This window comes from Phasianus colchicus, chromosome 1, assembly GCF_987193195.1.
Source record: "Phasianus colchicus chromosome 1, bPhaCol1.hap1.1, whole genome shotgun sequence".
Taxonomy (NCBI): Eukaryota; Metazoa; Chordata; class Aves; order Galliformes; family Phasianidae; genus Phasianus; species Phasianus colchicus.
This window is the reverse complement of record NC_143436.1, coordinates 189,432,572-189,460,148: the sequence shown is the minus strand read 5'-3', so window position 1 is coordinate 189,460,148 and position 27,577 is coordinate 189,432,572. Positions and strand designations below refer to the sequence as shown.

General features: G+C 38.4%; 1 protein-coding gene and 1 long non-coding RNA gene across 16 annotated transcripts in view; one reads left to right on the top strand and one right to left on the bottom strand.

Moving 5' to 3' along the window:
* Window positions 1-27,577, top strand: part of LOC116241946 (uncharacterized) — a 49,515-nt gene that overhangs the window by 15,438 nt on the left and 6,500 nt on the right. Inside the window, exons 2-6 of one of the 10 annotated variants that reach the window (XR_016463454.1) lie at window positions 7,926-8,038; window positions 10,032-10,084; window positions 12,005-12,131; window positions 13,845-13,929; window positions 17,025-17,114. This is a non-coding gene — a long non-coding RNA (uncharacterized LOC116241946). Of the gene's footprint in view, window positions 1-7,925; window positions 8,039-10,031; window positions 10,085-12,004; window positions 12,132-13,844; window positions 13,935-17,024; window positions 17,115-27,577 lie in introns of those variants that run through there. The other 9 variants (XR_016463458.1, XR_016463452.1, XR_016463455.1 and 6 more) reach the window with 9 other exon arrangements.
* The window catches only part of GRM5 (glutamate metabotropic receptor 5), a 249,549-nt gene continuing 235,221 nt past the window's right edge, over window positions 13,250-27,577 (bottom strand). For 5 of the 6 annotated variants that reach the window (XM_090134072.1, XM_090134071.1, XM_090134074.1 and 2 more), the window contains 3 exons: window positions 25,868-25,963; window positions 24,211-24,372; window positions 13,250-17,954 (listed from right to left, as the gene is read on the bottom strand). In XM_090134072.1, the coding sequence (XP_089990198.1) occupies window positions 17,132-17,954; window positions 24,211-24,372; window positions 25,868-25,963 (1,081 nt within the window). In that variant the 3' untranslated portion in view covers window positions 13,250-17,131. The remainder of the gene's footprint in view (window positions 17,955-24,210; window positions 24,373-25,867; window positions 25,964-27,577) is intronic. The other variant, XM_031612458.2, reaches the window with a different exon arrangement.

The window sequence follows — 27,577 nt, the reverse complement described above, 5'->3', positions numbered from 1 at the left end:
AGAGCAAGCCACTCCATGTGGTAAATATCTTATTTACCTCATTATGATTCAAATACACAATTAAAATAATTGATCATTGTTACTCTGTTGCTTGATTGGTCACTTAGTTGCTAACTTATATAGCAGAAAATAGGACAGTATTACTTTGCCTGTACCCTTTTTCTCAGTTATGATATAATGTGATTTTATGGCAATTTTCTCTTTCCTTGATGTCATATTTGCCATGGTAAAAAGAATGTGATCTTTCACAGCCTTCAATATTAGCAGCAGATGATGAAGCCACTGAATTATTTTGCTATGAAATACTGGCAAACATTTACTGATGTAAGATGCTTAGTACTTCTTGTGCACAGAATAAACTGAAGGGGAGATGACACCAACATGGAACACCATGAGTGTACACTTCCAAATTCCTAAGGACATTCTTAGCTTGTATGCATCCAACTGCTTAACTGTAAAATATACTAGAATTGCAAAAGCCTGTGAGAACGTTTGTCTTATTATGTTTTGATTTCTGTTTTATTTTAACTCGTAAGAATTACTCAATATTGTCTTTGGAGCAAAAGTCTCTATTGATGAAATCTCTGTTTGCTTTTGGATGCTATATTACCTTAATGGATTGTAAATGCCTCCATTTGTCCCAGCCATTCTTAGTCACTGTTAGAGTTAATGGAAATAAATTGGCTTTTTAAGAAACATCCTATTTTGATATTGTTTTTATGCCTATTAGGATGTATCTCAATGTCTCAAGTTGCATATCTGTTACTAGATATTTTAGCATTTCTTTCCAATCACCAACAATACAAAAATTCAAGTCATGTTTTTGAGGTTCATAAGCACTTTAGAGTGCACTGTTCACAGTGGCAGCACTTCATGCATGTACTGTGTTTGCATCTAGGTTTATCTCATCTGCAGCTCAAGGTAGATCTCCTGGTGGAAAAGGCATACTGCAAAGAAGGCCCCCATTTGGTCTCCAGCATCTGAAAGCAGGGATGTAAATCAGGATCATGAGTCACAGGGTGATCTCCAAGTCTAACTACCAGCAGTGTCATTGTATCTGAAATGGTGAAAACTTAAATGATAGGATACATAGAGGTCTAGGATCTAATCATGTTATTTGACAAAATACAATTCCTTTTTTTTTTTTTTTTTTTTTTTTTGTCTTTGAAGGTGAAAGTGATAGTACATAAGCAAAACAGCAGATGGAGGTAGTATGATGTGAGATAACACGTTGTCATGGATGAAGTCATGCATTTTATTTGTTCCATGGGAAAAAAAAAACAAAACCAGTGACACAGTGAAATATCCAGCTGAAAAATTTTCGATTGCTCACCTTGTGCAGATTACATGGATGATTGTGTTTAAAACTGAAGATGTAGCAGCTAGAAAGCAGCCTGCTTCTTGACACAGTGTTTGCTGTTGTGATTAGACAAGGAGCTCAGAGGTGGCATTCAGGCATTTAGTTTTGTTAGCGGAGGGAGGACCCTCTTCAGATGAATCCTTGTGGATGCAGGAGAGGGAATATTTCCAAAGTGCTCACAAATAAAATATAAAAGATACTGAAACATCAGTATTTGTTGCTGCCAAAGGAAGATAGAACCCATCTTGTTTAAAAGATATGAGTTCATAAGCTGTGAGCCTCCAGTTCTCAGTACTGCCACCCCTGTGCCTGTTGTGGATGCTGACACACCTGCCCTGGCCCTATACCAGGGCAGTAATCAATATTAGATGAGATGCATCAATGAAAAATATGGCATGAATCATATCTAATTCTTTGCTAAGGTCACAGGTAGATCTTGGGCACCTCTGCCATACTGTTATTCATCTTCAGGCTGAGTCATTTAAAGCTTTCTCAAATACAACACCTTAATGGCACCAGCAGAGTGGGACTTCAGTGTTGAATGCAGCCCTGTTTTGTGACATTGAACACATCACTTCCCTGGTGTGAGCTTTCTGTTTCTCCTCCTGATTCTTCTGTTTAGGTTTTATAGCCTTGCAGACTAAGCTGGCTTTAAAAAAAAAAAAAAAAAAAAAAAAAAGACTGAAAGTCAATCTGGCTTTCACTGGTGTTGTTAGCAAAATGGAGCTTGCTTCCTCCTCCATTACCCAGCTGGTGCAAATCAATACTATTCTGGTGCATTCAGTGGAACTTTATGCCAGTCACTCTAGCTACAAACTCACTTTAGTTTCTCCTGTAACTGTCATGAGTGAGTACAAAGAATATCAATGAAGCAGCGTTGTATCATGAATCGCTCTGTTGGAGAAGATCTTCTCAGCATCATCATATCTCAGCAGACTTTTTTTTTTTTTCCCCCCCAATTATTTTCCCCATTCTATTGCACTGAACCATTCAGAGAACAGTGATGTAATCTTCTGTTACTCTGTCCTTACTGTAGTTATCCCTTGTGAACAAAGGTGTAAGCTAATAAGGTTTCTATGGCACTTGCTACTCAATAACTACAGAGGCTTAACTAACAGTTTTAGACAAGAAAGAAAGAAAAGGCTCCCTGAATGCTAAATAGCTCTACGTGGTTTACCACCCACTCTACTAAAACGTGGTCCATTAACTCAGTATGGCTGATGTAATCTGAAAAGGGGCACTAGTTCATAACGTAGTCTGCACCTGCCAACAGTAATTTTACAGATGCCAGGGGAAAAAGAAAGAAACAAGAAGCACAACACAGTTTTATACAGGAGCACTTCTAATTCACTCTGAAAACCATCTGATACTTAGCAGTGACTTTGAGGAGCAGATGTCTTCTGAGGTGTATCATTTTTAGTATGATACAAATGAAGGCCGATGTGCAACGTCTGTAAAAATTTCTTCTCTTTGGCTTTGTGGACCATTACGTGAGGCACAATGAGAGGAATAAGTGAATAACATTATGGTTAAACAGTATCTCTGCCTGGATGAAACTATCCATACATATGTTCTCATTTAAGACAAATGCACTTGTTCAATTGTGAAACGTTCATAGCAATAATATTTCCAGTACATTTGCAAAAATATCAAGTCCAAACACATTCTCTCCTTACCAAACTCTAAAAATTTCCACTACACAAAAGAAAAGATTTGTAGAATCAATGTATCATAGAATCATCAAGTTTGGAAAAGACCACTGAGGTAATCTAGTTCAACCCAAACCCATCCCCACCATGCCCACTAATCCATATCCCTTGGTGCCAAATGTACACAGTTCTTAAATACCTCCAGGAACAGTGACTCCACCACTGCCCTGGGTAGCCTGTGAGGCAGCCAATGCCTCACCATTCTTTTCTAAGTTTTTCTCAATAGCCAACCTGAACTTCCCTTGGTGCAACGTGAGGCCATTACCTCTCATCCTATTGCTGTTATCTGGGAGAAGATGTCAATTCCCACCTCATACAACCTGATTTCAGGGAGTTTTAGAGAGTGATAAGATCCTCCTTGAGCTTCCTCTTCTTCAGGCTAAACAAAAAGAACTAACATGACAGATATTGGTGGGAAGGAACGGGGAACAGGTGATGCATTAAGGAAATAGCAGCTGCTAACCACAAGGCAGCCCTCTTTGAAGGACAACAGCTGTACTCATGTGCTAGGTTTGCCCAGCTCCAGAAATGTATACTGGAAAAAAAAAAAAAAAACCAAAACAAAAAACCTGGGACATTCACTGACAACATTCATCTAGCTCAAAGCAATCAAGGGGAGCCAAAATGTTATTGATTTATTCAGGTAAGTGGAGTTAAGGATGTGACAATGGATTTGGGATGAATACATTCAAGTATTTGTTCCATATAGATCTGGGAGGAATCATGGCTGTAGTAGCTCATTAGAGGTTTGATTCAAAGACAGAGTAGCTGAAACTGAAGATAAGCTGAACCAGTAAGAAGACATAAGAAGGAATTGAGCAGGTTGGAATGAAGAGTATCATCTCAAAATATCCTGATATTTGCAGCTTTCTCTGCTCTGTAAGATGTCGTGGGTTTTATTTCATTTTTCTGTCTCTTGGTTTATAGCTTTTCATTTTCTTCATCCTTATGAAGCAAGTTCAAGGAAGGAATAATAGGATTATCTCGGATGTGACAAGGCGGTAGAATCCACAGAGCTGACAGCCAGCACCATTCTCACACCACCAAAGGGATTTCTGACATTAAAAAGTAGGATTGTTCTAGATGGAAGAAAAACAGTGATTAAATAGCCCTATTTATAAATAAAACCCTCAGGAAGAGCTTTGTGAAGATATTTTTCTTTGCATGTCTTTCTGCAAATACTTTAAGCCTGTGGCAGTTCAGATGGAAAGAGTAGAAATGGCAAAGCTAAGGTTCAAGCTGCATGATTTATTGCACCAGATCAGAATATCCACCTGCAGAACCCCGGCTGAATGAAACTATGCTGAAGAGTAGGATGGATGAGAGGGTTTTAGACCTTTTAAGCTGACCATTAAATCCTTTCTGTAACTGAACCAAAGTTGGTCTTTTTACAAGTCATAGAGATAATTAGCTAAATCCTGCTGGGTACAGAGTGGTTCATAGGGTGTCTTCAGGGTCAGCCTTAAATTATCCACCATGGACTGACCTCAGGTTTTGCTACACTGCATAAAAATCTATCACTGCCTGGTCTTCAGTGGGATTTGCAATGCTGACTATATCAGTGCAAAACAAATTTTATTAACATTTTAAAAGGAAAGACACAGCTAATGAAACAAAGAAGGGAGAAGTTACTTGCCTTTTCCCTAGCCCTCCTATTGATTAGTTTTACACTGGACCAAAATTGTTGGGTTTTTTTACCCAGTAAATTAATTTGGAGACTGTTTCCTTTGTATCCACGTACTTTTTCACTTTCAGTAAAACTGATTTATTTATCTGTGGGATCATAGAATGATTTGAGTTGAAAGGGCCCCATAAAGGCTGTCTAGCCCAATTCCCCTGCAGTGAGCAGGGGCACCTACAGCTCCATCAGGTACTCAGAGTCCAGCCTGACTTTGAGTGTCTCCTGGGATGAGGCATCCATCATCTCTCTGGGCAACCTGTTCCAATGCCTCACTATCCTTATTCTAAAAACTTTTTTTCCTTACATCCAATCTAAATTTCCCTTCTTTTAGTTTGGAACCATTTCCTCACATATGTATTCAGGTGACCACGGCCAACTGACTCCCTATACTCCTATGTATGAAGGCCAATAAGCAATAAATGTCTCAGACAAGTTAACTAAACCTCATTATCTTCTCTATCTTCCTAACTGAGATAAATATTGTTAGTATCACAAAATACTAAAATAATATTAAAATAATTAATTATTTTTTTCTGTATAACTTTGCAGCACTCTTGTGTTGCTCTACTTCTCTTGCAAAGATGTTTATAATGAAAAATCATTCAGCTACAGCACGGATGCAATTAGTTACAGAAAATGCCAAACTCAGTTATTAAAGCTAGCATCATCACCTTGGTTTTGAGTATCAGAAAACCTCTTATTTTAGACTTAACTGACAATGATAAATAACAGACATAAATGTTCAAAAAGTTAAACCATGTCATATGAACCGCAATGATATCCAACCTTTTGTTTTGAAGCGTGGGTGGAGGAAAAAAATATTCTTATTTGCTTGTGCAAGAAACATGCTTCACCTGCCAAGCGCTGTGCAGTGCGAGATGACATGCTGCAGAAATGCAGTGTCAGAGGCACTCATCTGCCCTAGAAGGAAGTTGTAGAGAGAAACAGGAAAACAAAGGTGATGAGAAATTAGAATATTTTTACTGCTGTCACTTCTGCTGCGTGCAGAAATGGCATGTTCAGAAAACAGGAAGTTTCTGTGGGAAAGAGAAGCTCTTGTTACTTGCTGGCAGCTGCATAAAGTCTCCACCTTGACCAGTCATGTACCAAACTGTCTACTGTAAAACTGTGCAAAATGTTTGTAAAGTGCATGTCTGTCACCTAGTCAATGGCTATCAGGAGTTAATGATGGGTATTTAACCTGCAAAATGCCCTTTTCATGGCCTGATATCTCCCTTGAAACCATTTGCATCGCTGTGGAGAATGAGATTTAACTCAATTATCGGACTAATCACTGCACTGGGTCTGAATACTGGTCTTAGGCTCTTCCCTGTATGACACTAGAGGAGCTGAGATTTGCAGTATATCAAATTCATAAAGATTTTAACTACAGAACAGTCATTCCTTTCAGTTTTGATGATTTTTGTTGATGTCCAACCCTCCTTTTTTTAATGTTTCAAGTGTAATGAAGTCCTAAAGGAAAACATATGACTTTATACCTAGTCTATTCTAGTAAATTTAAGATCTCTGGGAACATTTTCTGCCGCTAACACTGATCAACATGATATAGCCCCTGACCATCCCAGTGAGCTTATTTTCCCTGGAAAATGGATTTGTACCAAAGGTAATTTATACAGATTAGAATAGAGTATTATCGGGAGGAAATCCAACTCTAGTCATGTGCTGGTCTTATAAAAGTAGGACCTCATATTGATTCATCACAGCCCTTTGAAAAACTTATCTATCCATTTATAGTCAAGAAATATTGCATTTTCTGCATATTTTTCTAGATGTATTATCACAACTTCATAGGTAAACTTGCTGAAATTGTGAAGAAGTGTTGCTAGCAAAAAGTGATTCACAATGAATGTAAATCTGAACAGTGCTAGATTAACTTCAGTCTTTATGCAGAGGGAGGAAAAAACTGTATTTCTGTGTGCAGGCAGACTCCAGGAAATTATCCACCTTCAGCTCTTAGCAAAAACACTGTCCCTGTTGAAGCCTCCGTGTGCTATTATCAGCTCCAACACAAATGGTGCTAACAATAAATTTTGGACTTACTTATGGAGAAAGTAACTACACAGCTGAATTCCCATTGGTTTAATTAGTACTGGGATTTGTTTTTTTGGGTCTCGTTTATGTAAAAATAACTAGTAGTGGCAGTACTAATGGAAAATTTCCAAGGATCAATTAAAAACAAAAAGTAAAATTTTTAGGAGGTTTTCAATTGAATTCATATATACTGTTTTTGTGGAGTTTTTTTTGGTAGATAGGTTTATGAGGAAAATTGAAAGGCAAGAAATATTCAAAAGATGAATGCTGATAATGATAGAGGATAAGAGAACAAATATGAATTAACAAAAGTTGCACATTCTTTGGCAAACTGCTTCTATGGAAATATTTTACAGAAAATATATACAGCAAATATTATACTGCTGGTCACTCTGAACGCACCCTCAGCCTCTGATCTGTTATGTACACATATGCCTAATTCATATTCATCACTAGTATTTTCAGTGAGGTTATGCAGAATTAATATTGCTGTAATTTGATTCTTTCTTTTCTCCCCTTGTTTAGTAAAACACGTGGTGATTTGCTTCTTTCAGTTGACTACACATCGCCTCTCACCCTATGTTGACTCATTGCTTTATCTCCCAATCTATTTTGAAAACAACTGCTATTAATGCAGTATCAGATGATTGAATCTCTTCTGTTATCATGTTGTGAATTTGTTGTCTTCTTGGGGTAGTGAAGAGATAATGAAGGAATTAGAAAGTCACTATCCAGTGGGCTGTCATCAGCAGATAACTGAGGAATAATAGAACAAAAGATAAGTCCTATCCTTTCATGTAAACCATCACAGAGGAGTTGGCCTTTTCTATCCAGTCCTATGTATTTTCTATCCTTTCCATTGGCATTCAGCCTGCTCTAGCAAAGCTACAGACAAAGTTTTGCTGCATGGTACAAGAGATGCACACCTTTTTGGACTGAATTCAGGTTGCCCTTGCCAGATGAACTGCCCTTTATTTCTGTAGATATTTGCTGCAGATGGGACTTCCCTATAGCTTTGATCAGACATGAATTCTCTTCTACAATTTGGATTTTTTAATTCAGTGGAGACACATGCCTCTTGTTAAAACTGGGCTACCACTGTGCTTTCTCCTAACCTCAACAGGTGCTGCTTGCTGTTGGAACAGCTTTGCAACCAACAAGCCTTGTATTTTGTAACCAAATGAAGTCGTAGTTCCAAGCCTCCTAGGGCCATTTGGAAGGCAACTGGGATTAACTGTAAGTGGCACAAGCCAAGGAACTCTATTGTTTTGCTTTAAGATGAAGCTTGGTGGAGTCTTTTGTTTGACTGAGTGCTTTCTAAAATTTGGTATTCACACATGGGCAAAGCTTGCCAGCCTCATCTTCCCCCAAAATATGACAAGTGTTTGTGTTTTCAACTTTGCAGCACAAACTTAATGCCAGACATACCTATGGCAATTACCTAACTATTCAGAATTTTTTTATCAGGAAATAGGAAAGAAAAACATTCAGAAGAGGAATGGAGTAAGGCAATGTGGGAGGAAATACTGGTATTTCATTCAGTTTATAGCTCAGCTCGTGACACGATTTGAGAATGACAATGACATGGAAATCCAAGTGACCTTGTTTAAGGTCATTATAGCATTCCTCTCCTGCTCTCCAAATCACAACATGCTTCATGTCAGGGTGGTATTTAGCAGTTTGGTCTACCTTTGAGTAGGCCTCTAGTGTTGTTTTGGCCTCTTTAGTTGATTGCTGAATCCATAATCTCATGACTACACTTCCAGTAATATCTCAGAAAGCACTTTTAATCCTTTATATTTCCACTTCTAATAGCGAATTTTTGCTCTTCTTGTCCTTTCTCTTGTTGTTGTTGCTGTTGTTTTTATTATGACAGTTTATCTTAATATTCTATATGTGTAACAGAAATTGTTATTTTTTCTGAACAAAAAGAATTTGATCCTGTGTTCCAGAAAATGTTTAAAAGAAAAATAAAGTTCTGCAATGTCATATTTCAGTGTGGCAAACAAATATACGCTGTTTTCAAAATCCTTGTCTCCAAAGTGCAATATAATAGTTCTGTTTCTTTTGCTTAAACATTATTCATCTAAAGCAGTGTGTTTCACTGCAATGAGAGTATTTTGGAATTTGAACTTCTTTGTGATTCAAGGAAACAGTGTGAATTCATATTGTTTTTAGCTGCAGATGGATACTTCCATTTACTTTCCGTTGTATTATAGAATGTTTTGGGTTGGAAGGGACCTGTAAGATCATCTAGTTCCAATCCCCTGCTATAGGCAGGGACACGTCCCTCTAGACCAGGTGTTCACAGCTCATCCAGCCTGGCTTTGAATGCTTCTGGGAAGGGAGCATCCACAACTTCACTGGGGAACATGTTCTAGTGTCTCACCACCCTCACTGTAAAGAATTTCCTCCTAATATGTAGTCTAAATTTACCCTCTTCCAGTTTAAAACCATTTCCCCTTGTCCTGTCGCTACCTGCCTTTATAAAAAGTCCCTTCCCAGCTTTCCTGTTGGCCTCTTCAAATACTGGAAGGCTGCTACATGGTCCCTCCGGAGCCTTCTCTTCTCCAGACTGAATAGTCCCAGCTCTCTCAGCCTGGCCTCACAGGAGAGGTGCTCTGGCCCTCTGATCATCTTCATGGCCCTCCTCTGAACCTGCTCCAAAAGCTCCATGTCCTTCTTGTATTGGGGGCTCCAGAACTGGACACAACACTCTAGCTGGGATCTTACGAGGGCAGACAGAGGGGCAGAATCACCTCCCTCGACCTGCTGGTCACACTTCTCTTGATGCAACCCAGGATATGGTTGGCCTTCTGGGCTGCAAGCACACATTGACAACTCATGTTGAGTCTTTCATCAACCAACATCTCCAAATCCTTCTCCTCAGGTCTGCTCTCAAGCCATTCTCCACCTAACCAGTATCTGTGCTTGGGATTGCTTGGGATCATGAAATTCTTTTCCTTAATTCTTCTACAGAAAATAAAAACATTCAGGAGTATTTCTGCAAATGTATTTAGGAAAAAAAAAAAGTATGATGGTTTTTTGTTTGAGGGCTGCAGATTACATTCTGCTGCTTTGCTGTATGTAGTGCAATTATTTCAGATTCATGATAGTGTAAGTAAGACACTAAGTAAGTAAGACTTACGCTGTGAAATGGGATGGAGATTATTTCTGATTAAAAATAGTTCTGTCTGTCTGTTTGTCTGTTTATTTGTTTTTCTTTTAGCAGAGAAGGCCAAACAAAACCCATTCTGAAATCAGAAGGCAGAAAGACTTGAGGTAAGGCATTGATTTCTAGTGGCAACAACAGAGCACTAGAAACTGAACTATTAAAGAATATAGAAAATTTCCCAGATGTTCTGTCTGTAATTCAGAATAGAATGTGTCCCCTGTAGAAGTAATGTGATTTCTTACAACAACTAAAAAACTTATGTTTGAGGTAGGAATTTTTGACAAAGCAACTTTTTGTGTGTTTGTGTGTTATTCTAGACTACACTATTTTACTATTTCCTCCTGATTTGAAAATCCATGTATGCCTCATCAATGAGATTGCACTTATTTTGAGAAAGATTCAACTATGTTAGAATATTACATATCTGTTATTTATGGAGGCAAAGCTAATCCTTTAAATCTACAGAGTGAGAAATATTATTATTCAAGAGTTTGTGTTTAAGCACACCTGGTTTGCAGAAGAAATGCATTGAAAACAGAGCTGTAAGCATTTCAGAGGAAAAAAAAATCAAGAATTATGTCATATCACAGAATTTTTTTAATACTGTTCAAAAAGTACCTGACTCTACATATAAACACCAACTATAACATGATGTAGACAATTGAGAAACAGGCAAATGTATTTTTTCAATGCTAAAATAAATTACATTTGTACAGGTAGAAAGCAAAACCAAAGCTGATAAAAATGTTATATTTTATGAAAAATCATTTTCAGTTCACATCAAAATAATAACTTTACATTCTCTATTTTTTAATAGTATAAGCAGCAACAACATAAAAAAGAACAAACGCTCACAGAATGTTTGAAACCAGTTGTTCATAAGTTATTAGCAAATTAAAAAATAATAATAATTACAAGCACTTGTAGCCCACACAAATCTTTTAGAATTGGCACCGTCTCTCTAAAACATCTATATTCTATATAGATTTCTAATTACAAATACCACCAGCAGCTGCCATATAATCCTATTAGTACATGTAATATACATAGTATATTTGTTCCCATTTGGCAGATCAGAGTGACTTAATGATTATTGTTTGTTTGTACTGTCATTACTGAGATAAGACAAAGCCAACCATACACACCAATTCATCACCTCGATGAATTTTTTACTTACCTTTATGCTTCACCAGGCTGTATCTTTTTTTCTATTCACAGTATAAATTTGTAAGTGGCATTGCAGAGATTTGAACAGAGGTTGTAATAACAAACTATAGCAAAAAATGTGGATTTAGATAATTCAGCTGAAGTATTTAATAATTGAAGTGCACTCTGAAATGGGTAGCAGATGAGTGATTTTCTGGATCGTGGACAGTACTGACTTCTAGTTGATGAGATACATGAAACCTTATAAAAATTGTGATCTGTTTCTGTTTTGGGGGCATATTATCTCACATCCCTTAACAGATTTAGTCAAAAAGCAGTTTTCCCTCTAGGATACCTGCTACAGTAGTACTGATAAAGAACGGTGGGAAGGTACTATTCACCACAAGCCTAGCAAGCTGTTTCAGGAATTAGCCTAACAAAATACATCTGCTGAAGAAAATGGGAAGAAAAATCTGTCTTTATCATTCTATGCTGAAGCAAATAGCCAAGATCTAGACATGGTTGGCCACTGTTAAGCTTAGATTTTCTGATATAAATCTGGAGTGATTCCATTGATCTCAATAGATTAAGGGCAAGTGCCAGCAAATGACTTCTGCACTTAAAGTTATACAGTATGATACCTGATTTTTTGTGTAGTATCTGGCTCTGGCTCTTTGTTCAAGTCTAAGCTTATTGTGAAGTTGGTAAGAAGAGCTCAGTGCTCAGGAAAGCAATGCAACAAGGAAATGAATGTCTGAAATTAGTTTCAAGCCAGTAGGGAAATGCATTTCTGCATTTTGTTTCAAAAGTGGGTTGCTCTTGTAAAAGGTGGCTGGAGGAAAACCGAATGAGTTCCTTTTTTTTTTTTTTTTTTTTTTTAGCAGTCTCAGGGAAGAAGCAGGAACACCAACCTTAATTCCTTCACTTGTTGAGGAAGATTCAGAATCTCCCTTTGCATGGAGGAGCTCAGAACTTTAGGTGGAAGACAAAATGGTTGCAGACACAGAGGTAAGGAAGGGCATATCCTCCCCTCCTATCACTAAAGCACTTTCCAGCGAAGTATTTAAGGATTTTTTGAGCCAATATATAGCTCAGAAGAAATGTTGGCTCCACTTCTTTGTAGCTGAAATAGTCACCCAATCCCTGCTTACAGGATATCAAAAGTATTTAATTTTAAATGGTCATCTCAACTATACCAAATATCCCACATGGGTGAAGAGTAACGCTTCCTTTTGCACCCTGGGATTCCTGAATGTTATTCTCTAACCAGAAGTTACCATAGTGAGATGAAGGTGCCCCAGTACACCATCATTACAGCATTTTCCTGCTAGCAGGGAGACTTCAAACACACCTGGCAATGGCATGGTCTGAAGTTTGGTCTTTCACCTTCTGCTCTGGTGCTCCAACCTTGAGGCTACTGTAAAAACAGCAGCATAACAGCACTGACAGCCTCAAAACAAAAGATTATTTCTTCTCTTCCCCTTGACATACATGCTGTAAGTTCTGTATACTTATGGCATATACAGGGATTCAAATTTAGGAACCACTGTTTTCTGGATTTCCAGTTGAGTTATACGCTAAGATATTTTGATGTGTCAAGATGAGGGCAACTCTGATCATCTGCAGAGACACAGTGTTGGTTGCCTGAGTGAACTGAGTTTTGAAGGGAGGTGTTAAATTCTGCAGAAATTCTGACTTTAGACACCAAAGTGCTGTTCTGGGTCAGCTCTGACTTTGAATCCAACATTTTCTGTATACTGTCTATCCCTTTCATGTTTTTCTTCTCTCAACTCAGAAATGACTTATTAAATAGAACAGCAAAGCTGCACACTTTCCTCTACAGAATCTACACCCACAATTATGCTGTTTTTCTGGCTTTGATCTGTCTAAATAATACATTTCCAAGCAAACTTCACTGCCATCCAGAATCTCAATCGTGGACTGTCCTTCCTATTTAGTCTTTCTGGAGATTCTCCCACTTTTTTTTTTAATCACAAATTTTTCCTTTTCCAAACGCAGAAACTGAATAAAATCCAAAGAAGCTTTTTTTTTTTTTTTTTTTTTCTTTTAAAAGTTTTAACACTTATTTTTTAATTATCATTTAACTTTTAATTTAGTTTCGTAGCTGAGAATCAAAAGAAGAAAACAGCGCTTTGTGACCAACCAGACTGCCATCAAACATCAGCAAGTGCTTTGTAGACCATGATCTAAGAATCTCTGGTCTGAAGTATTTGTATTAGTCTAGGCACCAAATGTTCAGACAGAAGTACAAGGAAGCACATCCAAATTAATGCAATTATTCTTCAGAGCTAATTGAAAAATATTGTTCTTTTACAGTATTGCTAACACTTCTTCACAATGAGCCTGCCAGAGTGATTCACTTTATTTCAAAAGCATAGCTTCCAAAGATGCTTACACCTTTATTCTTCAGGATTAGCCTCAAGCACAAAAGAAACAAGATCTCCTGAGGTCGTTGTGGTCAAGAATGACAATAGATGCAACTTCTTGATTTCCCTTTCTGGCAGAACTAAACCAGAATATAATTTCAAGACACTCGGTACTGGAAAGTGTTTGCGGTGGTAACCTTTGCTGTTATGGCTGAAAAACTGCAGTTACATCTTAATGTCCCTAAAGGACAGTAGCATATAAACAGCTTAATGAAATTATAATATCCCATAACATTCTTCTTTCTCATATCAAACCCTTTGGTTTCTTTAACAGGACTTTCCAGTCTGGCACATCTCCCACGAGGCACGTTACAACTCGGGTCATTACAGAAGAGTTCTTTCTGTCACCCAAAAACCTTGTAAGGTAACATTGTCACTTTCCAGCCTGTACAATTAAAATGTGTTCTGCCTTCTTTATATCCTGGTAATGCCAATATAACTTTTGTTGAAGATAGGCTGATAACTGAGAGGTACTATTGCAGCAGGTCTCGTCCTGGGTTCTTTTTGCCATTAAAAGTTTTGTTCTGGCTGATGCACACAAAGGATGCATGACTCCTTCCAAAGTGAAAATAAGCAAGTGTTGTATAGTTTAACACTCTAGTTTTAGCCTCCAAACACAGATGTTAAATTAAGTGTTTTGTGTATGTGTGTGTTTGAAGTGCATGAATATATATCATCTTGGCAATATAGACAAAAGTCTTCAAGAATCTCTGAGCAGTAGCTGTGGTCAGCATTGTGCAGAACTGCAATTTGGGAGTAGATGAGGTATGCTTATGCTGAGTCATGCTTTGACAGTTTCTATTTCTCATTCCTTTTTACTCATTTTAAGATATTTCTACTGTTCATTATTTCACAGTGCAATGAAGCTCACAGATTTTAGCAGGTATACATTAATATGCACCAACCAACATAAGAGTACAGAAATGAGTACTTCTGTAATGCTCAGGAAAGTTCATGTTAGAGGAGGATCTAATAATGATGTTGGTCAATAGCTTAAAGTATAAGAGAATGTATAGTAATAGAATCCCTTTGAAATTCACATGTATCTCATCACACTCCACATATATCAAAACAATATTGCACCGATGGGAAACATATATTATTATATAAATCTTCCAAGAACAATATTTAAGTGGTCTAAACTCCTTAAGTAAAAATACCTGTGCCATAGGCTGATTGGACATGCCCTTTCCTGAAATGTGGGTTGTAACCTGTGAAAGAAGATGCTTTCTCCTAAAGACATATGCATCTAGTAAAGGATGAGACATGCTAGTACTATGAACCAGGAAGGTAACAGCAAGCTCCTGTCTGGAAACCATACTGCTTCATAGAACCGAGTCTGTGCTAACCAGTTGTGAGAGTAGGCAAGAACTACATGTAAGGAAGAAGGACCTACAATCATAGCTTGGTGTATCTCCTGGAATAGAGCTGAGTTGTGACCTGCCTATTCATGCTACAGGCATAGCTAGTAAGTGACTGTACCTGGCAAAATAAACATGCCCATACACTGGATATTGGATAACACCAACTTGCACAGGATGTACAGGGTCCTTAGGGCATCTCTGTGAGGTGTGAGCCTGGATTTGCTCATCTATATTCTTTTTTTAATGTTGTTTAAAAGCAAATTGCAGTGCAGCGCATAATGGTGAAATTAACCTCAAAGGGAACAAAAAATGCTCTTTGCTAACGTATGTGAATCATACAATATGCTTTCTTTTTTAAAATCAAATGTTTGTTATTTGGGGCATGGAGGAGAGAAAGGGGGGGGTATGGATTTTTATTACAAAATATTAATTATTTTTGAAGAAATAAAATCTAAGCATTTTGAAAATTAAGCACAGAAGCCTGTTTTCAAGACTCTTTTCCATTAAGCTGTCTTCTTATAAGGCTGTATCAACTCAACTTTGATCTGAAGCACATCACTCATCACTTTATACTATCCTTAAATAAAATAAAACAAACCCATAAAAGTTTGGCACCCGAGGACAGCTGTCACAAAGGAGAGAGCCAATACAGTGTGCGTTTAGGGCCTGACTTACGTGTTCTACGTAACTACACCTATTAAAAAATATTTAACTTCTATTCAAACTGTAAATCCCTCCCTTGCCTTTATTCAAAAGTACCATGACAGTATGAAGTGCACTGAACTGTATTACCTTGATATAGGAAAAAATACCAGTAATCCCCTTGCTCTTCTGTGAGTTGCTAAGAAACAAAGACTGTTCGCTCATATCTCATTAGGCCTTCTCTGCTTTAACCTTTACTCTGTATTGCTTTGAAAGTCTTTTTTTTTTTTTTTCTTTGTCACAGTTCATAGCTGCAAGGCATCGGCAGCTAAATAAAGTTAAAATTGTTGCTTATTAAAGAGTAGCTAAACCACCTCTAAGCAGATTTTTACACAGTTTTTTTTTTCTCTACATATAAATTATGATTATGACAACCTTTCCATTGACAGTTAGCATTCATCATAATACAGATTGATCACTTAGAATACTGTCATTCGAAAACATGGAGAAAATCCTTACAGTGTTTACCTGTTCCTTGCAAGCAAAGACTAAGGGAGCCCGAATAAGTGTTATTATAACTGGCAATGATAGCATAAGAACATCCATAAAAACGTGTTAATTTCAGTAGGGAATGCAGCTATGATATAGCTTGGTAGTGCTGCTAGAAAGAATATTCACCTCAACAACTTGCCCTGATAAGGGAATTACAAAACAGTACTCCAGAAAATATTTTTTTGCTACTTCATTATTAGTTGGCATCATGGTGAAATAGTCAGGAAATCTTCCTTGGATTTTGTTTCTGTGAAGGTGAATCCAATGTTAACAAATTGATTTTTTTAATATATTGGTAGAAGATAATTTCATAAACAAATGTGTAGGTTGAGAAGTCGCTTGTAAAGCCCTCCGTATTGCAGTCACTCACTGCAAAGCCTCAGCTTAGTGTTATCCATGTGTAACGTATCACAGACACAATATGCTTCAGCAAAAAGTCTGATAGTTATTGAACATACATTGCTGCTTTTTGAGATCTTCATAGAAAAAAAAAAAAAAGAAAGAAAACTTGATAGGTTGGTCCTAGATTTGAGTCTCTTAGAAAATGTACATTCAATGTTTGGTCTTCTATTCTTGATAAAAGATCAAGGTTCACTTCTGGGTAAGGAATCAGAGTAAACAAACAAACCATTGTACAGTTGTTTACAATCTTGTTTCCCCCCCATTCACATATTGTACACACAGTTCGTTGTAATACTAAAGCAAAGCACTTGGTATGTAACTGATTTAACAGACTCCTTATAAGCCCTCAAAAATAGATTCAGTGTTTTTGAAAAGCCCATGTTTTTTTAAGGCCACGATAATCTGCCAATAGTCATTTTGTCTTTAGAACAGCATCATTAATCTGATGTTTCCACTGATCAAGCAACTCCACTTCTTGCTCTGTTTCTCACAAGCTGACCCAATGCCTCTATCTGCGTAAACACTGGAGATCTTGAAGTCTTGGCTGTCCCCCCACTACTTGCTTGTAGTCGTTGAGATCCAAAGTTGTCTTGAACTACATTCACAGCGAAGAAGAACTTTGAGTGTAATCTCTGATGAGGAGTGTGTCGTACTTTGGGGAAGATGGGATACAGAGAGCTGATTCGGAAACCGGAGAGCTGGGAGATGCACTTCCAGAATCGATGGAGTCTCTAAAAGGAGAAGGAGGAGTTAAAGCTACCAGCTCCTCAAGGTCTTGCTTTGCTGATGGGGTCTCTGCAGTGTCTTCTTTGATGCTGCCATTTGATTGTTTCCTAGCTGACTGGGAAGCGCCATTGACTTCAATGGAAGGAAGTGGCTGGATCTCTGCAAATGTGGTCATTGTTGTGGGGAGTTGGATTTCTCGTGGGATCAGGTATGAAGAGCAGAGAGGAGTGGCCACCATTGTCCCTGGAGTGGCTGTTGAAAGCATCATAGAGTTCAGCTCACTGATGTTGGCTGTAAAGCGAGTAACCACGCTACTGATCTGCTCCATGAGGGAGCCTTGCGAGGAGCTACTTCTCTGCGGAGGCTCGGACTGGAAGGTAGGGGCATCATCTTCTGTTCGGCTAACTGAGGCAGTTCTGTGGCTCACGGTGCTGATAGGCGAGGGAGTCTGCGGTCGGTACTGAGCAGGGTATTGCTCTTCTGCTTCTGAAACGTCGTAAAGCGTTTTGGCACTGGTCTCAGGGAATGTAGCACTGCTACTATGTCGGCTACTATCTGTGCTTTTAGAAAAAGGCTTGATCACTGCAGTTTGATTGGGGTTCTCTTTTTTGTTGATGTGGATTGACAACCGCTGCCAAAGGTGCGCTCCTCTGCTGCTTTTCTCATTCTGGGCCCAGGAAACTGATTTCCCATTAGAGCTGTAAATGGAAATGAGGTAAGATGGTAACTTGCATCAAAGTTAAAAATATAATCACTGAACCTATACCATGGATATGTGCTATCTTAGATCTTATATTCATTATATAGCTCAGTGTAATTTAGTCATCATATATCTATATCTAATCTATACTGATATATGTCTGGCCATGCAGTGAATCTACATCTAAGATTTATACCTAGACATTCTAGGAAAACAAGAAGAGTGGACGCGCTGATTGCACAGGCCACTTGTGCATCAAACTGTGATAGCTGATGGCCACTGCTGTCCTCTCTGTTGCTGCCCTTGGGGCATAGGTGGTGTAGGGGAGTGAGCAACTTGATGGTTTCCCTTCTGTTGGATTGGTGACATCAGGGGGACTGTGGGACTGAGGAATGAGTGGAAGAGTGAGAAAGAAATAAATGCTTGAAGAGAATAGGTGTGAGACCTGGACTTGGAGACAACAATAAGCATTTTGGTTCATGCTCTTCTAAATTAATCCTCTTAGTGTCATTTCTCTTCAGATCATCGTGCCTTGCTTTTTATCAGAGTTGGTTATTTTTCTACTCTTACTGATTAAGGAAAGTTCTCATGGAACAAAGCCAGTTGCAGCACCTATAAAAACACGGTATGCAATAGCTCCTTTCTTTTTACATGTTCTTTAGGCTGATGAGTTGTTGATTGTGCATACATTAACCTATAGTTTGTGGGATTAAGAAAGACCATTAACAATATTTCTTAGCTGAAATAGGCAATGACTCTGAAATGATGAAAGACATAAGAAAGAAAAACATAACCTCCACATACAGATAAACATGCTTTATATATACAACACAATAGAACTTTAAACACTTCACTTTGATTTCTAAAATATTTGCAACAGCCATTTTAGATTTTTTGGAAATACAAGCACATTGGAGATGTTGATGAAGTGTCACAAATCAGTTCTTTTACTTTTTCAGCCTGAAAGAGATACACTCATACATGTTAGCCTGCTGTGAAACAGTTTGCAAGACACACAGTTTACTCAACACAGATAACTTTTTATCAGCCTTCATGTAGATACTTGCCCCATTCTATCAGTTTAATAGTTCTTCCAGGCATCTAAAAAAGATGTGTGCTGATAGTAAACAAAATCTTTTTGTATTACATTGCATGGAATTACAGTGGATCATGTAACACAACACACTCTTTCCCCTTCAAAAGCAGCATGACAAAGTCCAGCAGATGAAGACAATGTAAACCGGAGATATTTTAAGACAGGCTACACTGGGAGATGAGCTACCCCCAAAATGCCAGACAGAACAGCTGATGGCTCGTATATTGAGACACCCTTTTTGCTGTACCTCAGTTAGAGCGAGGGGGAAAAGCAAAATCTATCCTGTAACACTGAGCACTTCAACTCTTTGCATCTCTGTGGATGTGATTCTGAGCTGAATGGGAGCTGGGTCTTATGTCTTCCAGAGGAAAGCTGATGCCTCTGAGGACTGTATGTTTCTCTTACTAGCATGTAATCTGTAAGTGCCAAGAGCCATTTGAGATCCCCAGCTCCTTGGCTATGCTTAGACCTGAGCTTCCTTTGGGAAATGAGGTCTTGCCTCTTTTTCTGGTATGATGGTGATGGAATTTCCCTTCAGATCCTGCAGAGAGTGAGCTGGACCAGGAGGCTTGGACATGTGGCCCTCTTACCTTGACCTAGCAGAAGAAGAGAGCCTAGTTCTGGTCCTGGGTGTTCTGCTTGGTGGGACCTCTTCTCCTGCTGAGCTCAGATCTCAGAGCTCAGAGGGGTTTGTGACAGACCTGTCTGCCATAGGGACAAAGTAAATTCTATTAACACGGAGAAGGTGGTGATAGAAACACTTGCTCAAAGAAAGTTGCGCTTGGCTGTGCACCACTTCCCAGAAGCAGAATATTCTAGCACACCTCCAAAGTTCAGAGAGTGGCTCGGTTCAAACCCTATGGCTCTAGGTGTGCTCATGAGCATTAACGGCATGTAGGCATTTTCAGTTACCTGGAAGTCAGATTGTAAGAGGTTGTGAAAGGAACACACTCCTCCCTCCCTTATCTGCAGAAATGTGGAGGAAGTGTGATATGAGTCTGAGGAGCCCGGGGAAGGGAAAAGGATGACATTTAGGGATGCATCCAGCTAACAGTTACATATTCAATAGAAAAGCTGTTACCAATCCCCTTAATCCCAGTTTGATTTTGGGACAGTCTTGACTGATGCACACATTTACTGGCTCTGTGCTGTGCCCAAATGTAATCAAGCTATATATGTGGCTCTAAAAGAGAGCTTAGGGCCCTAAAGGAGACCTAGAGGCTGTTTGATGTAAATTTTGGACAAAAGCCTGAAAGATTTGACCACTACTCATTGAAAATTCCTTGATATAAATAATAATAATAATAATAATAATAAAAGTAAACCTAAATAGAGAGCAAGCAGCAATTAATCAATAAAAATTGAAACATTGAACCTAGTGGTTAAAATTTCATCAGTTTGCCCCCAAATAATTGGAATTATAAATGTATAATCCCATTCATCATGCTAAACTATTTATTACACATCAGCTAAGGCATGTGATCATTTATCAGCTGTGTGAAAGGAGCATCATTTGTCTTCACATATTGGCTGGGTTAGAGGTAAATTTCAGGGGCAGTACTTTATATCCTGCTTTAGCTGCATGCTGTTACTCTCTCAACTGAAAACCACTGCAATGCACACAAATTAAAAACAGAGGTATAAAGGTACATTAGGGACATAGACTATGATGCCTACTAATGGAATATCACAACAAATTGTTTACATTTATTATGACCAGCTGTTCCATGTCCCTTTGAGAGATGGGAAATTATATATCAGTAAATATTTAGAGTTTTCTTGTAAACAGATTTTATCTCCCTCAGCTGAAAACAGCAGAATTACACTTTCATGCTCACAAAAGAATTCCACTGCTAAGTTTGGCTGAATATGGATGTATTTCTCTGCTCTGTCCTTCCTGTTGGCAAAGCTCTGGAGCAGAGCAGAAGACAGGTCAAATCTGGGGATAAGCAAACTCCAATTGGTGATATAATTTCCAAACCAAAACGTTGGCAATATATATATATTGTAATATCTTTTGTGTGGCATATATTTTCATTGCCTTCAGGATGGGTTAATTAGGCTCTTTTATGTAAAAGAGGGATTTCCTCAGAACTAGACATAGTCATTATTTTTCCTGTCTCTTGACTAAAAGCTGCTTTGATTTTGGTAGCTAAGCTTTTTTTTCCAGCCTGCCAGACCTACCACAATATAGCACGTAGAAGAAAGGAAAGTGGTATAAATGAGAGCTTTCAAATATTCCAAATATTTCCTCTGTAGTTGTACGCTGCTGACAGAATAACAATTAGTACTCTTTCTCATTTCCTCCCTTCCTTTCATAGTCATTTAAGTTTTAGGGCTCTGTTGTGTATTCATAAGGGATATTAACTGCTTCTTATCCCCTGAGGTGGTAAGAAAAATGTTCCTCTCTTCTATATTTGTTTATTTTCTTTTCTTCTTATTTTCCTATCCATCTGGAATAGATTGTTTTTTTCCTTTGTTTTTAAATTTTGTTTCAGATTTATTGCCCTGTGATATGATTGTCTGTGAGGCTGTGCATAGGCTCTGCCACCAGGGTTTCTTTAGCCAGCTGCCATTACAGCAACTGCTGTTTCAACCCCTGCAGAATGCAGAAGAAAGGAATCACAGAATCATAGAATGGCCTGGGTTGAAAAGGACCACAATGATCACCTAGTTTCAACCCTCCTGCTATGTGCAGGGTCACCAACCACCAGACCAGGCTGCCCAGAGCCACATCCAGCCTGGCCTTGAATGCCTCCAGGGGTGGGAATCAGAAAGAGAAACTGACAGTTTTCAACCCTGATATTCTAATAAGTCTGCCATTCTTATTAATTACCTGAAACTGTTAAGATTAATTCTGATGAAGAGGTCCCAGTAACTCGCATTTGGATAACTACTGAAACAGTATGTAATTTGAAAATAAGTCACTTATTCTCTTTTAAATAAATTTAAATGAAATAGCCAAATCAGTTATGGAATTTAGTATTGTCAGAGTGAGCTTAGAAAGTATATCTGCAGATTTTCCATCAGTGAAAACTGGAATACAAAGGGGGTCAACAGAATTTAAAACCAAAACATAAGGGAAATGTTATTCTCTGTTGTATAAGAAATGTTAGTATCTGATTCCAAATTTGAATAGATACAACTAGTCAAAAGATACTGGTCAAAAACTTGGTGGAGACCTGTATGACCAGAATGGAACTATGCTGACATGACTATGATAAATAATTAGTTAAAATTTTATATATAAGTTCAAAGGTGAAAGTTCATGTTTCAGAACATTCATTAGTCTAATTTTTTTTAGCTAGATTTGCTAGCAAGGTTGTGCTTAGATATTTCAATGACTTAAGTAAAGTGTTGCATTCCAACTTGAAGCAATGTCTTGTTTTTTGTGAAGGTGAGGTAGAAGAGGTATAACTTCAACATGGTGCAGAGCAGGATGGTTTATTAAGGACAATATTATTCTATGCCTTTTCTGCAGAAGCAGCTGGCAGAGATAAGGAGGATAAACTACTGTACTTAATCTGTGCAGCTTTCTGGCAAGGAGAAGTCTTGTTATTGGAAATAAATACTTGTAGTAAGAAGCCATAGTCCTTTTTGAGTTATCTGAAGAAACCTTATTAAGGATTCAATGATACAATTACTCTGTCTAAGAAGGATTTAATAGAATCTTAGAATGATTTGGATTGGAAGGGACGTTAAAGCCCTTGCCATGCTGCCTTAAAGCCCACCAGCTCAGGCTGCCCAGGGCCCATCCAACCTGTCCTTGAGCCAGAATGGTTTGAGTTGGAAGGACCTTTAAAGGGCGTCTAGTCCAACTCCCAAAGGAAGGAGGATAAATGGCTGAAACTGAGTGCAGAAATGCAAGGTAGATAAATTAGTTCTGTTCTAACACAATAGTGATTTATAGTGTTTCCTTTCTTCTTATTATAAATAGCTTTAGAGGAAATCTCTACATGCCTATACAATTGTTTCCCTGGGTGTAAGACAGTTCTGCCATGCAGAAATATCACTAGGATCATTTAGCTTAACTTATTCCCATACTATTTGTTCTCTGGAGATAAATAACAGTAAAACACAAAGGAGGAATGATACAGGGTAAAAACTCATTTTGTCCTGATCTTAGTTCCATAAGTAAATATCTTTTGCCATAACATTGCAAGCAAAAGCAATTGCTTTTCTATTAACAACAGCAAGGGCATTTACTAATATTACTCCCTGGGCTGTAATCAGTCATCACCTCCTTACCCTATGAAAATCACAGCTGGCATTTGCAAGAATTACTTTAATCTATGAGGATGAAAGGGACTGCTGACAGACAGAAACTTTGCCAACAACCTCCTAACACAGTCACTAGTTTCACCAACACTGAGAGCTTTCAGCAGTGCCTGGTTAGAATGGGGGAAATTGAAGTGCTGGTATCTGAAGGAAATACTTCTGGGATTCTGTGACAATTTCCTAAAGGTACAAAACTGAAATGGGAAAAAACAGTGATGTAGGATGCAGTAACTTCTCTTAATCAGAAATTGCCTTTCAAAGCATCACACTGGGTACCCATTTACTATGTTTTGTTACTTTTCATCTTGAAAAAATTCCTAGCTATTTGTAAGACATCTATATAGGGATCATTAGACCGCAACGTGAAAAATATCCACACTAAGGTTGGAACACCAAAATAATATTGCATTAGGGATTGAGCACCTGAGCTGAAAAAACCTGTCCGGTTGAAGCTGTACAGCCCTCTTTAGGCTAAAAGGATGTAATTGGGATTTGCTCAGCATCACGGGACGTTTTTATTGGCTTTACAGTGCAAGGGAGAAAAGATGACACAATCTTTTCATTTTCTATATCATGGAATGGGTTGGGTCGAAAAGGAATTCAAATAGGTGGTCAGATGGCTGGATCTTTCTTTTCCCATCAGCACTTCATCACAGTGACACCCAGCACTGGGCTGATACAGACACAGACAGAAAAATGGCACCTACTTCCCTTCCTGCAACATCTCTGCTCCCTGGGAGGTTCCCAGGCTGTGCAGTGACAAATCTGCTTAGCTCACAAAATAGGACAGGACCACTGGCCAGGACACTGTGGCTGGAGACAACAAAACACAGCCATCAAATGCAATTGCACTCTCTGTGAAGCAGCTGGTGTTCTTAACTGTTTGAGTAGGTCTTGCAGCTGACAGTCTTGCTGTGGCACTATTAGACTGACACAGTTTCCAGTCTTTTTGCCTGTTAGGGCATCCTCTTTAACAGGAACCTCTTTCTCATCTCTACTTGACTCAGATCGATTACATTCTGGAATGCAAACAGATTCTTCACTGTGAAGATACAAAATATAAAAAAGAAGTTTTTCAAGTGTATATATATGGCTGGGCAAAACAGAGCTGAATACTGTACAACGACATACAGCTGTTTGACATTTACATGTACTTCTCTGCTCTTCAAAATTCTCTTATATAGCAACTGCAGATAGCTTGAAAAGGAAGAATAATTATCACCAAAAGCAATGGAATGTAGGAAAAAGATAAAAAATTTGGACATCACACAGACAAGAAACAGAATCCTGGCTGACAAAGAAGTAACAGGTGTGTATACATTTGGTGCACCACTCAGCAACAAGCATTCCTGATGTTACCTAAGCAGCAGAGTCCCCCTGTGTGTGTGCTCAGCAGCATTATAGCTGAGAGCCTTGTGTAGATGAGTGGATTTCAGTACCCAAAGGGGACATAACACGGTGCGAGTATTTCACTGAACACCCTCCTGCAGTGATAAAATCCACCTGTGATGCAACACGCGGGGAAAGTAAAGGTGTAATTTGGTCGTGTTGTGCTCTATGGCTGCATTTACAAACACCTTACAGGGGATGATAAAGATCTCTTAATAAACAGTAAAGCAAATGTTTCTAACTTTCAGTAGAGTGCAACACAGTCGTAAAATGCTTATTAAGAGTAATTATACCCTTACTTAGATTTTTAATCAACTGTGGTACGTAGGATTTTCTGTCCTATGGGAGAGTCCAGCATTTGGAAATCTGATTGGATTCTAAATGAGATAACAACTGAAATATTCAAACATTTCACGGAATTGAAGTGAATCGTTTGAAATATTTCATTGCAAAAACCTAAAAAAGTGTCCTTATTAAGACAGTTAATCCCAGGAACACCTAAAAATATAGTTTGTAATATTAATTAAAATCATAGCATTGATACATAATGTTATGCATTATATAATGTCTGAAACAAAAAGAAATATCTAAATTAGATGGAATGGAGAAAGTTCTAAAAGATGTTCTGAGCTCTATTTAAAATGATTTTGAAACCTTTCCTTTAAACCACGTGAAACTTAACACTTTCCCACAAGACATTTTGACTGAGAAGAACCAACATTTTCATATCAGAATGCTTTCATTTATCTTTTTTCTTCTACTTTTATACAGTCTTTTGATTAGACACATAATGCAGCCTCCATTCTCAAGGAGCTGTGGAGCTTCTCACTCAGTGTTTAAGCGCTGTCTCTCCTTCCCTGCCCTACTGGGTTAATGTCAGGTGTGAAGTTTCTCCTCCCCAAAGCACCATATTATGACAACATCACACAGGACATGTGGTTTGCATCACTCAAATGAACACAGTGCAGGTTTTCCACAGAAATCAGCAGTGGCCACGTGTTTTATTTTAGAGATATATCTTTTTTCTAGACATACTATATGGGATGCACAGGAATTACAGAGAGGATCTGGGCTGGCATTGTCCCAGAGCTGCTCCCCTTGTTCACAGACATATCACACTGACCTAAGGCCACTTGCTGTTGGCTTACCTGGTCATTGTAGCTCTCCCACCATTCCCCATACTCCCTTTTGGGGTGAAACACTCTATTTCCGACTTGTGCGGGGCCAGTCTCCTGCCTTTGTACCTAATAAATCACGACAACAACAGGAGCAAACAGAAAGAAGTGATTGTGTGCTCAGCTTTCTCTGACAGCTGCTGTGCAAAGGGCCATGCACATGAAGGCTATTGTGGCAGCGGTGGGGTACAGTGCAAAGCAGCTGTGGGAGCAGTGGAGTAGTGGCGTAAAACCGCAGGACTATGCTCAAGCAAACAGTGCTATGCAGGAGAGGTGCTCACCATTTATTTATATATATACATGTAGGATGAGCTAAAAAATTCTACAGAATAACACAGTAACCTTTAACGATTTTGGGAGTAAGACCAAAATGTGGAGGCCAAACAGTTAAAGCCAAACAACACTGTAATTTAAGGAGCAGTGAGAAACTAACTGGTGGCCATGTTCTCAATCCTAACTTCATCTCTTTCTCTGATACTCCACATCTGTAACACTTGATTTGCTCCTCAGCTTGACAAAGCAAGCACCAACATTGTTGGCCACCTGGATAAAATTTGGTTGGGTTCACTGTTCATGTATTGAAAGGGCCCTTTTCTTTCCATTCGCAATAAAAATGACTTGCGGGGATGTAGACATGAAGTCAAGTGGAAGCAATCCCAAAGCTAGAGCCCAGTGCAGTATTGTGAATGTCTTAAATACCATACCTGGAAATTGGATAAAAAATTACTTGGATAAACAGTTTATTACTTGAGGATTTAACTAATCCCCTGGCAGGATATTAGGATAAGACCTGGTCAGCTCTGAACACTTACATGGGATGTGAGCTTTGCAGAGATCTTATGCTGGCTTTCTTCCCAGTGATGACTTATGCCCTAATTGTGCAAATTCCTGTGCTGTGTGTTGAAATATCTACTCAAATGCTTGAATAAAATTTGTGCAAAATGCCTGCAGCAGATCATTTCTCAAATGCTTGCTTGTGATATTCCATTCCTATCTACTCTAAGCTGCATTACGGGTATCTAACAAAATTCTGAAGGAGAAATCTGTTAATTTTAACACTGCATGACAGACTAAAAGGATTGTTTATTGCTTGTCCTTTAACCTGAACTAGATAGAAAAATATACCTCGAAGACAACAACTCTGCAAAAGAGAAATAACTTGAGTGAACGCAAAGTAAGGTGGATGCAGTTATAGTAGATCCTCAGAGGTAGTGCAGATTGTATAAATAACTGAAGAAGCAGCTTAGTGAACCTGAGAGTGAATTGGAGACAGTAAAATGAGATGTGCTCAGTGCAGAGGAGTCTTTTCATTTACAAATTATAGCCTTACTGAAAGAAAGAACAACTGGAGCTTTGCAGACTGGCTATCAATCCACAGGGCAGTATGTGCAATGTTCCCAAACAGGCATGAAGCTCACGCAGAACAAATGTGTATTAAATGGAAGTTGATTCCTAGTGCAGAGGAAGAAGCAGAGGGGCTTATAAAGTAGATAAATTCTCTGAAAAATACAAAGGAAATCAAACTGGATCATACAAATTTATTTGGGATAGCAAGAGAGAAGGAGAAAAGAAAGAAGAATGTATGGAAATTTCACAGGAAAGAAAACTAGATAAAGTTGGTATGGAGGTGTTAGATATCAAAGAATGTAGAGTTTAGAGAGAAAACAGTTACTTTTAGAGCTG